At 42.0% G+C, this 15,852-nt stretch overlaps 2 protein-coding genes across 3 annotated transcripts in view; one reads left to right on the top strand and one right to left on the bottom strand.

Moving 5' to 3' along the window:
* The window catches only part of PUS10 (pseudouridine synthase 10), a 97,018-nt gene extending 95,792 nt beyond the window's left edge, over positions 1-1,226 (top strand). Inside the window, exon 19 of the mRNA XM_043511958.1 lies at positions 1,206-1,226. The gene's annotated coding sequence lies outside the window, so the exon portion shown is untranslated. The remainder of the gene's footprint in view (positions 1-1,205) is intronic.
* The window catches only part of REL (REL proto-oncogene, NF-kB subunit), a 45,270-nt gene that overhangs the window by 8,159 nt on the left and 21,259 nt on the right, over positions 1-15,852 (bottom strand). For both annotated transcript variants that reach the window (XM_038396712.2, XM_038396713.2), the window contains exons 5-9: positions 9,333-9,473; positions 2,961-3,065; positions 2,416-2,628; positions 2,025-2,099; positions 1,842-1,916 (exon numbers count right to left, since the gene is read on the bottom strand). In XM_038396712.2, coding sequence (XP_038252640.1) covers positions 1,842-1,916; positions 2,025-2,099; positions 2,416-2,628; positions 2,961-3,065; positions 9,333-9,473 — 609 coding nt within the window. The remainder of the gene's footprint in view (positions 1-1,841; positions 1,917-2,024; positions 2,100-2,415; positions 2,629-2,960; positions 3,066-9,332; positions 9,474-15,852) is intronic.

The raw sequence follows: 15,852 nt of genomic DNA, 5'->3' as shown, positions 1-15,852 counted from the left end.
CACGCTGCCTAGAGCACCAGGTTAGGCCACAGCTCTGCAGCTGCACTGTCCAGCTGTCCAGAGCATTGTGCTGGTGGTGCGGCGCACTGAGGCTGCGGGGGAGGGGCCGAGGGCTAGCCTGCCGGGTCAGGAGCTCAGGGGCTGGACAGGAGAGTCCTGCGGGCCATAGTTTGCCCACTTCTGGTCTAGATGCTGCTTTGACATTGGAGCTTGGGTTGGAGCTCAGAATCCCAAGCCCGTCCTGCTCCCACTCCCCACAGGCTTCAGAACCCAAGCTCGAGCCCGAGCTGTACGGTCTACACAGCTATTTTTAGTGCAAGAGAAAGTCTGTGGCCCCGGGCTAAAAGGCTTGCTCCCAGTGTAGACATGGCCTCACCTGCGGAGAGGAAATCTTAAAAGAACATTTAAGCAAATGACGCGGAGAGCCTGGAAATTTAAAGTTAAGACTTCACTGAAAAGAACCAAACGTCTGAAAGCTCAGAGAAATGCAGAGATAACAGATACAATTTTCAAAAGAGCCTAAATAAGTTGGGAACCTAAGTCCCAATGACTTTGAGACTTAGGTAGAAATCCTCAAAGGTATTTAGGTGCCTAACACTTTGACTCCTAAGACATTTAGGTGCTTTGGAAAACTTTACTCAGTGTTTAGTATTTGTCCAAACAACTTTACCTCTGACCCAATCTCCTGCTGCTCTCCCTGGCACCAATGCCTTATCCCCCTCTCTCATTGAAAAGGAGCAGCACATGCTTACTTGCTCCCTCCCTGCTGGCTGTCAGGGGCTCCTTCCCCACGTGTTGGTGCTGGACTTTGGGGGTGGGGCCTATTGCAGACCGCTGGTGTTTGTTCCCCTCTTGCCCCCTGCTACTGAGGAGTTTCTCTCTCCTGCAGTGAGCTGCCCCCTTACTGCTGCTGTCATGAGGGAGCATTAGGGGCTGGCCTCTCATACTATCAGCAGCGGGCAGACTCCACAGACTCCTCATTGCTAGGGGATAGTGCTCTTGCTGAGAGGCGAAAGGACCCCTCAAATCTTCCTCAACCATTTGTTTTAGACAGATTCACGTTGGGTATTAGAGATCCCCCCTTTTCTTCCACCTGAGGAGCAGGCCTACAGCAGCACTTTCAGGATGGAGAAAGTGCAGCATACACCTTATGAGGGTGACAGTTTACTATGGCCTCCAACCCTGAATGATTAGAGTCTTTCAAGCTGGGAAGAGGAAGAGTAACTGTTGTCCCTCAAAGGTCATAGGAACTAGGGCAGCCAATAAGAAAACTGACATTTAGCCCAGTATTGAACATTCTTACACTTGCGTGATGGTTCATTTAACTCAACAGGACTTGGTGTGGGAATAAGAATTTGTAGGATCAACTCCCATAAAGCAGAAGAAAAAGGTATGTTAAAATAACTAGAGTGGGTGATGTGTGGTAAATCTAGAGAGCCTCCTATTCACTACTCCTGATCTAGTGATTTTGCCATGAATGAACTGGGGGTGGGACGGGGGCAGGTGCAAATAATAGGTGTCTTCAAATACTAGTGCCTTGAAGTTTAAGTCCTGGAGTCCCGGTTGATAGCGGGCCAGGCACGTTTCCAGTTCTGCGCCTGCATTTACATGTCAAGTTATTGGAGCTCGGCGTGCATGAACCAGAAAGTGAAAGGGCTTTTTGATTTCTCTGTATATGCACGTGTGGTAATTGTACATGCAAACGTCACCCCACCAGTGCCTCTAGCCACTGAAAACTAGCCCCCAGTGTTTGAAAAGCTTAGGGCCCTTATCAGACTCTCTGCTATGGAAAACGGACACTGAAAATCAAAGTCTGGATTGACATGTGCAGACAAATCTACCTTTCTTAATTATCCGCCCTTCGCCAGGGATAGACCGGAATGGAGCTGCTTTGCGCCTCTCAGACACGTTGGGACCTGTGATGGAAAAGGCAATTAATCCTGTTATTTAAGAATAGGATTGCTCTTTAAAAAAAAAAAACCAAAAACCTCAGATGGAGGCAAACTACCAAATGTTTTCCTTACCATATTCCTGGATGAGCTTTTGCAAAGCCAATGTTGATATTTGCCTTTGCCTTTTTGCTTTATTACCATAAGGATCTACAAGGGGAAGGAGAAAAGAGTGTTGGTGATTAGGATGCTCTTCACTGTGTTTTGTGACGAAAGTTTCCAGTACTGATGAATGCCTTCTGGTTATAGTGGAAAGGGTCTTCCCAAATGTAGTTCTCATAGATGTGTGATCTAAAGAGCTGATACAAAAAAAAAATTCACAACCCACCACCCTTAATATTATTCTAAAGAAGGACAATGCTGGAGTGCCGTTAGTAAAACCAAACTTTTTACGGATTCAAGGTTGCTCTCTCGTAAAAATACAGCTTTGACATACTCTTAAGACGTCTACTACTAGGAACTGTACCTTTTTCATCTGGTAGATATCTGAAATCCATTGACTCACTGACTTCCTGATCAGAAGGCCTTCGCAGCTGCATCTTTACTGTAACTGGTTCAGTGATTTCTTTGTAAAATGGTGGGGTTTTGAATACAATAGCGACTTGACGGTGTACATCAGCTTGTGAGAAACTACCTTTAGCTTCCCACTCATTCCAGACAAATCTGACTTCTATATCATCTAGTCCACCAGAAACAGAAGGTACCAGTTAGTACAGAGAGAAAAAACTAAAACCTCTGGCCAACATTTTCAAACTTGTGGGCCTAAAGTTAGGCATTTAAGTCCTTATGTAGGATCCTAAATAGCCTGATTTTCAGAGGTGCTGATGACCTATTGAGTTCAATGGGAGTTGAGGGTGCTCAGCAACTCTAAAATCAGGCCACTTATTTAGGAGCTTAAGTGAAGGTTTAGGGGCCTAACTTTAGGCCTCCAAGTTTGAAAATGTTGGCCTCCGCAGCTGAATACATTTGAAATGTATTCTGGGAAGAGGGAGAGAAACTAATCACAGTTACCTTTTTGAACTTTGTCACAAAGTAGAAATATTTCATCTCCTCCTTTTACACTTCCACAGTTCTTGTTCACACGACAGATTCTCAATTCTGCTGTGTTGGGAGCTCCTAGAGAGAAAACAGGAAATAGCGATAGGACATAAGGACACAAGAACAGCCGTACTGGGTCAGACCAATGGTCCATCTAGCCCAGTATCTGGTCTTCCAGCAGTGGCCAATGCCAATTATGTCAGAGGGAATGAACAGAGCAGGCAATTTGAGTGATCCATCCCATGTCGTCCAGTTCCAGCTTCTGGCAGTTGAGGTTTAGGAACACCCAGAGCTTGGGGTTGCATCCCTGACCATCTTGGCTAATAAAAGAGAGGGCTTTATGAAAGTGCCCTGGGATGACTGATGGGCAGGTATCACAGCAGTGTTATCAACATGAAGGGATGTGAATGTAAGGGGTGAATGCACTTCTGTACTGGGCCTAGTATTAAAGTCTGTACTGGAAGGGGTGCTCCATCTAGCCCTCTCCACTACGTACGTAAGGCTTGTAAAGCATTAGTGGCTGCCATAGAATGAAAGTGCAGAGGAGAAATTCTGGTACATATAAACTGCTATGAAGGTCTCCATTCTGCTTGGCCTAACAAGGCAATAACTGGGGCAGGGACAGTGCAGTGCGCACCTGGCATTCAAAATGCCCTCCACATGAAGGTAATTTGGAAACATGGTCCTAGACCAAGATGAAGTCAGTAAGCAGGTGATGAAGGCAAGAAAGATTAAGGCTGTGGTCATGTAGCCTTTTCTTGTCTTGGGCACCAAACACCAATACCGCTACTCTTAACCACTTATCTTCCATATTTATTCCAAAGCCAGCTCACATTACTGTTGCAAATATTTCACCACTTAGCCAGTCGTTACTCAACATTACAGCAACTCTGACCCATAGAACTAGCATGCAAGGGTTTAGTCAATGACCCTTACACATCATTCTGGAGTTGCTGGAAAGGGTTGGGTCAGCAATTTGTGAAAGTGAAACCCTCCCCTTCCCCCACCTCAACCCAGCAGATTATAGTTTTTACTTAGGGACATACTTGGTCCTAAAACCGTTAAATTTGGCCTAAAAGATGGGCAAATGAGGGTGAGGCGGGAGTCAATGAGTCTTCCTATACACTTACACAGCTTCTACTCAGTGTGGTCCCAGTCAGGATTGGGATCACTGGGCACTACCACATAGAAATATTTAATAAAAATAATAAAATTAAATAGCTAACAGGTTTTTTTTTATTTTAACATTTGGAGGCAATGGCTAAGATTTTAAAAACCGGGATCCTAAAGTTAAACTCCAAAATTTGGATTTAGGCATCTAAATAGGAGGCCAGATTTCAAAAAATACCCAACAGTCCCCAATAGGGTCTACAGGAATTTCTGGGTGTTCAGTATTTCTGAAATCTGGCCACCAAGGCCCCAGTCCAGCAAAATACTTTTAAGCATGTGCTTAACTAAGCATGCGAGCAATCCCAGTAAATCAACATATGTACTTATGCTTAAATTTATGCATGGGATTAGGTGCTTTGCTGGATCAAGGCCTCATTTAGGTGCTTAAGTATAGAAAATTCTGAAAATCTTGGTAATATTGCATATTATCTGTAATTTTATACAAGGGGCCAGATTGGGCTCAAAGACAACCACCACACAACTTCTACTGACTTCAGCATCTGGCTAAAGATGTGCAGACACAGAAGGCCTCTGGCATTATATCAGTGCTCGCAGAGGTACTGGATCAAGAACTGCCCTATGCAAGATTACCTCTAGTAGCCTCACTGTTTGTCATTACAAAATAAACCAATACAATTAGGATAGCATAACTGCTTAGCCCTGAGCAGCATAGCTGCTGGAGACCTGCAAAGCTTTGGAGTCTTCAGTGTCGAAAGTAATTATTTTATCCACCACAAGTCAGAGTTTAATATATTAACAGCAGCTTTTCATGAACAAATGTGGGATAAAGATTAGGATACTGTTTCAAATTGATATACTTCATAATTAATATAATCCAAGTAGTATGCTGGGCAAAAGGTGGTCCAATAAATTTATAGATTACATCCCAAAAACCTAAATTAAAAGAACATTAAGGTTGCAAAGTCAAGCAGCTGAAAGTTAGGAAATCTCATAGTTAAGGCTGCATGTGCAACTGTAATTCAGCTCCTTTGTGCATATTCATTATGATACAATCTTTACATATGGGATCACATGCTGGTTTTCCCCAACTCATTCAGTGCACAGGACAGAGCGTGCTCACTGAATGAGCAACTCTTCAATATTTTGTTTCATCCTCATCATTTAATATGTGACCACATGCCTCACTGCACACTTTTCAAAACCTTCTCTACATAATAGTACAGAACTAACAACTTCTTCATGACACTCTCAGCGTAGTATCTTAGTGCTTTACTAACATTAATGGAATTCGCAAAAAGAAAAAGGAGTACTTGTGGCACCTTAGAGACTAAAATTTATTTGAGCATAAGCTTTCGTGAGCTACAGCTCACTTCATCAGATGCATCCGATGAAGTGAACTGTAGCTCACGAAAGCTTATGCTCAAATAAATTTGTTAGTCTCTAAGGTGCCACAAGTACTCCTTTTTCTTTTTGCGAATACAGACTAACACGGCTGCTACTCTGAAACCTGTCATTAATGGAATTGTTTTCACAAGAGCCCTGTTAGGTGGGGCGTAATTACTAGCCCCATATTACACATACCCAGTAATTCTGGGTGCCCAATTTGAGATGCCTAGTGCCTGATTTTTTTTCAGAGAATTTGGTATTATGTAGCACTTTAGATGTACAGAGCACAGCTCCCATTGATCTCAGTTGCAGCTGAGAGTGATCAGCACTTCTGCAAATCAGATCCCAGGTGCCTCAAGTTGGGTATTCAGAAAATGAGGCACACACAATGACCACCATGTGAAAATTCTGGTTTACATAACTTGCACTGCATCACACAGGAACTCTGCAGCAGAATCCAATACTCCAGGGCAGCATTCAGCTGCCTTTACCATGAAACCATCCTTTCTGTCCCTGTGGTTCCCAGTCTCATTCACATCACACTTTCCCCAAATGAGGCAGGTATCCTACAAAGGGCCTCCTTCACTACACAAGCCTGATTCATTCACTGAGCCATGACATATTGCTTTTAGCTCCATCACTCAATGAATCAGGGGTCCTGTGGAAAAACTAGTATGTGATCGTGTAATTAAGGACTGTATCATAATGCATACACATAAGGGGGATGAATTAAGGTTGCATAAGCAACCTTAATTCTGGCATTGCCTAACTTTTGAGTTCATGACTTTGCAACCTTGATGTCCTTTTAACATAGGAAATTACATTCCAGAAAACTAAGTTTTTTAAAATGCAAATCGAAAAAACAAATTCCACCATGTGGAATCGTACTGACCCCCAACACAGGTCATCAGGTTGTTCAGATTTACAGTACAGACCACTGCCACTTGAACAAAGAGTAACTGTTGTTTTCTATTTGGTTCAGTCACTAGAGGGAGACGAGACTCACTTTGCCAGTCTGTCTCACAACTATTTGATGACAGCAAAGGAATATTAAGACTCAGGAATCCTGGGTTCAGTTCCAGGCTCGGCAGAGGAGTATTCTTCAGTGGTTACAGACCTTTCTATCTCTATTTTCGCTCGCCTGCCCCTGCCCCTGGCCCCTCACTCCTCCTAGGCTCAATGAAATGTCTGCAAGAATTTTTTTTAAAAAAAAAAAACATACACCAAAAAACCATATTTCTCCCTGATCTCATTCTCAGAAATGGCAGAACCGTTTGCAGAAATTTCCTAAATATGTCAGCTTGAGGTAGACACCCAACATGGGAAATTTCAGCCTAAAATAGTTAAAGTTTGGCAAAAGTTACAAGCAACTGAAAAAGGGAGCCATCTTAGCTATACACAGTGCTACCTGCACTATCTATTTTATAAACTGACAGTTTTCTGCTCCATCTATACCTGTTTAATTGTTTCCACTTTAAATTCATACATTTAAAAAATGAATAAGTTGATGGAGACTAAAAATGACAAAAAGTGAAGACAAATTATTACATGAATGCATGTGGGAAGAACAAAATATATGACAATGCAGAGAGAGCTATAAATATTTGTATTGCTACTTGTTTGAGCAGACTTGCAACAGCTCTGGGTGAGTAATGTAGGTATCCCAAAGCTACTGACAAAACAAACTGTATTCAGATCATCTCTGTCTATAAACCATGAGAATATACTGAGAGTCACAGTTCAGTAGGAGGAAAATGTGTGTTACCTGAACAAGTTGGCTGTTTATTGCATGTATTCAACTGCATAATTTTGGTCACTTTATAATATTCTGTGTGAGAGAGAGAGAGAGAGCGAGCGCGCGCGCGCGCGCATACACACTAAACATATTTTTAACCAAGGTCAAAACTTGACCTCTTAATTCTGTACGTCAGAACTAGTCTGAAAAGGTCAACAAATTCACTTTTTTTGAGGAACGCAGATCTGAAACTACCATTCCCAAAACCAGATGTCACAGCAATTCTACCAAATTTGTGATTGAAGTTATGCATCATGTTTTAGTTACACCACCACCAAGCTACAAAGGAGGACTCCAAATACCCATAATACAAAACAAAATCACTCCCCCCACACACACACAGAGCAATAAAACCAAAGAAAGCTTAGCAGGGACCGACGTCAACTGAAAGGCCCTTGTATTTATGATCTAGCACAGGAGTCAGCAATCTTTCATTGCTGAGGGGTGCTGAGCCTTCATTTATTCACTCTAATTTAAAGGTTTTGCGTGCCAGTAATGCATTTTAACGTTTTTTAGAAGCTCTCTCTCTCTCTCTAAGTCTATAATATATTACTAAACTATTGTTGTATGTAAAGTAAATAAGGTTTTTAAAATGTTTAAGAAGCTTCATTTAAAATTAAAATTAAAATGCAGCATGTCCCGGTCTGGTGGCCAGGACCCAAGCAGTGCGAGTGCCACTGAAAATCAGCTCATGTGCCGCCTTTGGCATGCGTGCCATCGGTTGCCTACCCCGATCTAGCGTATTTCTAAACAGTAGCTGAGAAACATTGCTTTTAGCTCTGTTAATTTTATCTCAACCTCACCTATTATTGCAAAGCACCGGCTCTGCTATAAAGTCCCTGAATAAAACATTGTGTAGCATTTCAACTGCCAAAAGTAAGAGATTTATAGCATGTTTTAAAAATAGGTAAAAACAACAATAAACCCTGGTTAGAACCGAATACTTCCATAATGGTTATGTTAATTCATAGCACAATTCTCCTCATCGACTGCACAGATGCACCTTTTTCTTCTAAATCAGTGGCTTCTACTAAAGTAATTGGTCTCATGACCTACAAAACTTGGCACAGAAATGTCTTATCAGAAAAACAAAAATAATTGCCAAGTTCTTCAACAATTATTAAAGACTATTCTGCAAAGGCAGGATATAAATATTTACATCTCATATTTCACACTCCTTTTACAGATGATCCAGTTACAGTGCAGCAAAGTCACTCAAAAATCCTCTGAAAATGTTAATCCTTTGCAAAACATCATCTGTTTGTGGTAAAATTCCATCCTGGATAGTGAGTCAGCACAAGACCTATGCACCACTTAAGAGGCCAGACCCTGAGCTGCTCAAAACTGGCATCACTCCATTGAAGGCAGTGAAGCTACACGAACTTATAGCAGCTCAGGTTCCATCCCAGGCCGTCAAAATAAGGGTTGATGGGACATAAGTGGTTTACAGCTTTGTGCTAATTCTCTACATGGGTGAATTTCACCCCCAGGGCCTGATCCAAAGCCTATTGAAATAATTTGGGAATCTTTCTATTGACTTCTTTGGGGCTTTGGATCAGGTCTTTGGCGCACAGATCGAGTTTTATGGCAGCTAAGTCCAAGCTGGGACCTTTCTCAGCAATCTTTATCATTACAAAATATTTTAAATGCCTTGCTTATTGGAAACTGGGTTTCCTGTGGTTACTGCTGCAGTACGTAACCAAGGGCCATGAAAGGATCTAACGAGTAGTATGACTGAGATAGATACTGCACCTCCTACTACCCAATGTCAACACACCGCTCACACCTTTGTTAGACCCATTTGATATCCAACAGGCATAGACACAATCTACAGTCCATATTCTGGCCTTGGCTCTAAGCACTAGGATCCAAAGTCAGCGCAAGGATCCTTGGCCCTGTGTTTGCATTAGATAGCGTAACAGAGCCAGAGAGCTGAGAGGGAAATGGCTGGGAAGGTGGCCTGACCCCTGTCACTTCCAATACAAGGGAAAAGTTGTCACTTAAAAGTGCACTTGTCCAGTTAGGATACTTACGGTTATCATAAATAGGGTTGGAGATGACAGGAGGAAGTGGTAACGTGTAATTGCCGTGTTCATCAGGGAGGAACACCTGAAAGCAGAGTCTCACGACATTGAGGTCATACTCATCAACATTGAGCAGTTGTTCTTCGGGCACTGCAAGGTAGAGAGAGATGGCAGAGTAAGAGTCATCACACAGAAGCAGCAATCACACTTACAGAAATTGGGTAGAAGCAACATTAACCCTTACTCTCTTCCAAACCTATTGTTAGCCTGAGAACAGTTTTATGGTTTCATTTAGCCCTTCAAAGAATTACAAACCCCGTGCCTGCAGTATCAGCAAACTATAACAATTCTTCCAGTTCACCCATCCTCCAAAAACCTCCTACAAATTTCATTACCCCGTTAGTCAAGAGTGAAGCTTGAAACATGCTTGGACAAAAAACACAACACACACACACACACACCAGTGACCACACTATACTGATAAATGTCAAACACTTGCATCACCATTTTGGTGTCCGCCCCCACAAAGAGTAGGAGGTGACACCACCCACTCTGGTGACTTTTTTCATTTTGGTATTATTGAAATAGTACATGCAGCAAATTCAAATTCCTCTGCATTTTTCATTTGCAATTGTGATTTGAATATCTCAGTCCCTCCAGATCTCAGTTTTAAAAATAAATTTGATCTTTTTCATTTTAAATATGGAATATTTATCTATAAATGCACCAGGATTTGAAAGTTAAAAATCAGCCCCTCTACAGTTTTAAATATTTTGGACGCAAACCTGGTGTCCTAACATGGGCAGATCTTCTCCTGATAGAGTTTTGTCAGTGTAAAGAGTGCAGGATCAGGCCAGCTAATTTATCAAAAAGTCTAAGGCAAAGTTTCAAAATATAATATAAATTAAAAAGTCTGCTACTAATGTAACAAAACAGGGTTTTTGTGAAGCAGATTTGGTCACTGGCACCATTTCACCCTGTAATCTGCAATTTCTGTGCTCAGACTATCTCAGATAACCTGCATCTGAACATACAGTGTTAGTACTCCCTGCCCAGCTCCCCTTACCGAGAACTAGGGGCTGGATGCTGGGCCAGGAACAGATGGGAGGCAGCTTACACCTCCCTACTCAGAGGCTGCAGGGATCAGTGCTGCCCCAGTCGAGGCGAGGATCTGGTAAGGAGGCCTGACTTGCTAATAGCAGTACTGCAACCTACTGCATAGAAGGTATACATGACAAGGGCAGTCCTCAGGGCTGAGCTCAATTGCTAACTGCTTCAACAGCTCAAGGGGCTTTGAACAAGCACAGTCTCTGCAATGTACGTCCACCCCAGCCATGTCACTCCCAAATCTTCCTCCTCCAACGCCACACTCAACTTGCCATCACTCTGCCCCAGAATGCCCCTGCAGAGTGGGCCTGGGCATAGGGGACCCTAGCAATACATTACGCCTAGTTGGCTAACACAGGTTCAATGACGATTTGGTCTCTCTCCAAGCTCAAACCAATAGGAGTAGGCAAGAAGACTCAGGAGACTTGGAGGTGCACCTTGTAGAGTTTCTGCCAAATGCTACCTTCATGGGAAGATATTTGTGGCCTCTGGGCGGGGCAGAAAGCATAGCCCTCCTACCTTACAGAGCTCAGAGTTCTACAGGGAAAGGCAATGTCAAACTTGTGCACTCAGGGGAATATGCAGTGGGGCAGGTCCTCCTTTGCAACAATGCTCATGGTCTCTCCTCCACCCTGGTTTGGCTCTTGGAGAGCAGTGTGTGGTGCCTGTAGGGCTTACGCAGTCCTTTTTACACTGATTTGCTCTCTCTGCAGCAAGTTCTGGTAGAATACACTGGCAACAAAGATGTTTGGGAATGACTATTGGCTTGTTTCTGCTGCTAGAATTAGGCTTGAAGACAGTTTTCTGCTAGGAGGGTGCAATGTGTCACAAAGATGGGATCTCTGAGCCCAAACCCCTTTTTCTAATTGGGCAGATGGCTTCTCAACCTAGCTCAGGCCTAGCAGGGGCAGCCCACTCCTCTTTTTGATGTTACCTGACTGATATATGTTTAATTTTTTCCCTCTTGACTAAGTCTTAGGGAATGGCATATTAACTGTCCCAATGTCTCTGGTATCTCATCCACTCCCCAACAACTTGGGACAGTTAAGTAATGACATCTCAGTAGCATTCAGGTTCAGGGCCTGAAGTTGGCATTTCAGCACTAGCCTTTGGTGATGTTGAGGGTTTCCCAGGTTCATTCCGTAGCTCCTGGATCGTAAATTACTAAACTAAAGGTGGGCTCAAACCTTATCCAGATAAACCTCTCTCAGTGGATTTGAAGGTGTTGGGAACTGCTGTGGTTTTGCTCATTGCAGATATATGGAACCAGGCATGACAATCTGGATCTGGTTTCTGATATCGTACCATCTCAAAGCTGGGATCCACAGCTGTGGATCAGTGGTCTCTACTACAAACTAAGGCCCCAATCATACATTGTGGTTTGCACAAGTGCAGCAGTCTGCCCATGCACAAAAAGTTGCAAGATTAGTGCCTACAGCAATTCCAGAGTTCCAAAAATGTATTAGATTATGTGGGAATTTATATGCTAATAGTAAGGTTCAAATAATATATTTTTCCAAGGTGTAAATGAGCTTTCAAACTTTCACTGCTTCCTAATCAGTCCGCTTGACCAAGCTGTTCATTACCTTGAAATACAGAAAGGGTACAATGAACTAATAATTCCAAAATATGAAACCCATTTGAAGAACAGTTTTTACTGGAGACATCAGTGTTGTGTTTCACATATTCTTAAAAGTAGTTTAAGATTTAAAAAAAAAATCTGCCATTTGAAAGAGGAAGCGTTCAGTTAAGACTGATTCCTCTTGTCTATTTTTAAATTTCACTTCTTACTAGATGAACAGAATACAATGTAGCAATCATGTTCTCTTTTTTGCTTTAACTCCATCTTGTGATAAGATATTTTTAAAAAACCTCAAATATATGGGCTAAATTCCACCCTTGCATAAAAAACACACAGCTCTCATTAATGTCCACAGGAACAGCATTCACCCTTTGAGGACAGATTACAACCCAAATCCTTATTTTTGACCTAAGTGGGAATTAAGAGTCTGATCCTGCTCCCACTTAGTTTTGTCATTGACTTCAGAGGCAGAATCAAGCTCTAAGTAAAGACTATTTAAAAATAAACCAAAATGACAGTGACTCATTCTACATGAAAAGCCAGATCCTCAGCTGGCGTAGTTTGCTGTAGCTACAGTGACTTCAATGTTGAAGGTACCAGGCTGAGGATCCATCCCAAATATCTGAACATTCTAACATGCAATAGAGAAGATAAAAAAATCTGATCCCATTGTGTGAACCTCACACAAGTAGTCCCCCTGAAGTAGTCAATGGGAGTACTCACATGAAGTGCTCAGAAAGCAGAAGACTGATTGCATGTTGGGGATGTTGCATGTTTGAGGAGCACAGATATGTTAAGAAAAGCTTATGCACAACTTTATATTTATAAAAGAAAGTGCCTAATCTCTTGACTTCAGTTCTTCTTCTTACTTTTAAACTCACTGTTTTTAAATGGCACCACACCTTATTGTCATCACAGGAACCAACCAAAGGAGTTTTACAACTAGGCCCATCATCATAACAGATTTCCCGTGACTGTCCATTCTAATTAAAACCTGGTCTCATTGCAGCTGAGTTCACACCTCTTAGGAGTTCACTTTCTATGACTATTCTAGCACTCAAATGTACATGAAGGAAAGATTGTAAAAACAGTGAATTTTAAGTAACTAAGAATATTGATGAAAAGCAAATTTTGAATTCATAAAATGCAGTTATTTGCATCAGAAGCCTTACTCATGTGATCACAAAACAAAAAAGTCATGTGACCTATATACACACAATCAAAACAAGCCAATGCTATTCAAATTCTCACCAAGAACAGCTCACAATCTACATGAAAAAAAGCTATTCAACTTTTAATTTTAAATTAATAAATTTGAAAAAAAATGCAGCATCATTAACCCCAAGATTGTCTTAAATATAATGAGATTTCAAAAATAGTAAATTTGAAAGTTTTTTTAAATCTGCTTTCTGGGTTTAGGGTCAAACTTTTGTCTACAATCATGAGAGCTAGAAATGTAGTTTACATTTTTAAATGAGAGATTCTCTCACTTATCACTTTACTCCTGGCACTGCGGATTTAAAAAAAATTACAACTGTCCTGAGACTTGCAATAAAATTGTGGGAGTCAGCAACACTGAAAATGGTTAGCTGCTTAAGATCAATCTGCTACAAGAAAGAGGCTACACTCATTAATAAATGATTTTTCTATTAATTTGTCACTTCAGTGCTACTTACCACTGTTTCAAGAGATACTCTGATACAACTGCTGTAAAGAGATTCTTATTTATCTGTGTCAAAAATAATAAAACCTGCAACAGCTCTCCACTTCTGCATCCATGCAGTTAGGGTGGAGACTAACAAGGAACTTGCAACAGTTGTAGTTCCAAAGCCATTGACTTCAGCAGGGAGCCCTAAATTCCATCTCTGTATTGCAGCTTCAGTGACAACTAGTTCCTCCAAATGTCTGTCCCTCTTTTTAAAAAAAAAAAAAAAAGTGGAAAATTATGCTACCTGGAAAGAGTAAATAGGATTATGGAACTCTCAATTTTAAGAGGTAGTAGGTGGACTATTAAAAAGTAACAGATCTTAAGAGAACAATTTACAAATCACTATTTAAAATCTATATGCTGCAATAGCTCCCCACCTTTGAGGGCAGCATTTCCAAAAGCATTCAGCAGTGGACTAATGCTGCTCCTGCTGAAGTCAAACATTAGACCAATGCAGTTAGACCAATGCTGAGCGCTCTTTAAAATCCAATCCAAAACGCCAGTGATTTGTGGGGGTGGGGAAAAATCAAATGCAACAATGTGATCAGATTAAAGCCAGCTCTACACTCGACCCAGCTATGTCACTCAGAGGGTGCAAAAAATCCACACTCCTGAGCAATTTAGTTAAACTGAACTAACTGCTAGTGTAGACAGCACTAGAATTCTTCCACTGATCTAGCTTCCACCTCTTGGGGTGGTGGATTAGCTACACTGATGTGAGAACCCCTCCTGTTGCTACACTGTGTGTTGCTGTGCCGCTGTAGTGTTTTAAGTGTAGACTAGCCCTTAGGATAAACTTAAATGTTTGTGACTTGAAAGAAACGCCTGGGGGCCTTTACAAATATGTTAACTACCTCAAATTAATTGGCATTCAATTACCTCAAATTAACTGCCCATCAATAAACTTGACATAAAAGAAGTCTAGTGTTTGGGTTGAGACGCCCTAGGAGGGCAGGTACACTCCGTATAAACTCAAGTTTCTGGGTCGTCTTCAGATGTAGCCCCAGTGTAGAGCACACAGCAGTAACCCAGTCTGGAGATGATCCACAGGAATGGATCACTGTGGCAAGGTCTGCTTCTGAGGGGAATGGTTGTCATTTCTTTGCCAAGCGTAGATGAAAAATAGCACTCCTGGCTACTGCTTTCTGCTTGACCATCCAAAAATCAGAATCTATGGAACCTGGAATAATTTCCTATAGAAAAATAGTTGGGTGGTCAAGGGAAAGCTCTAAACAGATGAGAACAACACAGTTATCCCCAACGAGCTCCTCTGCCATCAATGGCAAGACAGACTGGAGGAAAATGGTCTGACTGAGCTAGCATGCTGAAAACAGAGTACAGTCACAGTGGCAGGAAGGACTAGCCACCTTGAGTACATGACTATGGTCTCGGATGGGTACATACTCAGGGCAACTAGCCCATCCTGCAGCTAGAGCTGTTCTATTTTTAGTGAGCTAGTTCAATCAGAGCTAGCAGGAGTAAGTCTCCTGAACCCAAAGTTACACTTCCAGTTTGAATACCTAAGGCCTTGTCTACACTACAAATGCTTTGTTGGTATGGCTAAACTGGCAGAGTACCCAGTGGAGACACAGCGTAAGTTGACAAGAGTTTTTCTGTCAGCATAGTAACACCATCCCTCCACAAACAATAGCTACACTGACAAAAGATCTTCTCAGCACAGCTGTATCTACACTGAGGCTTTTGCTGACAGAACTATGTAGACCGGGGGTATATTTTTTATACCCCTGACTGACAAAGCTATGCTGACAAAACTTTGTAGTGCAGACCAGGCTTGACCTGAGAGGACTTAAGGGACCTGGGTTCAGTTTCTGGTATGCTGCAAGACTCCCTGGATGACCTTTGGTAAATCTGTTAAATTACACTAGGATGTTCCTTTGAAAATCCCACCCCTAATCCTTCTGTGTCTCTGTCCCCATCCTTAAATGGAGAATAATGCTTTGCTACCTCGCAAGGGTGTTGCTAGGATAAAATCCACTAACTTGGATGAAATGCCCAGATACTACGGTGATGGGGGCAAGACAGAGACAGAAAGGAATGTTCTCTGCCATTCTCTCACTAGCAATATAGCCCCAAGAGTTGGGTTCTATGGAATTATGCATCTCTGGAGAGCT

This window comes from Dermochelys coriacea, chromosome 3, assembly GCF_009764565.3.
Source record: "Dermochelys coriacea isolate rDerCor1 chromosome 3, rDerCor1.pri.v4, whole genome shotgun sequence".
NCBI classification, from domain to species: domain Eukaryota; kingdom Metazoa; phylum Chordata; order Testudines; family Dermochelyidae; genus Dermochelys; species Dermochelys coriacea.
This window is presented reverse-complemented; position numbering and strand designations above follow the sequence as displayed.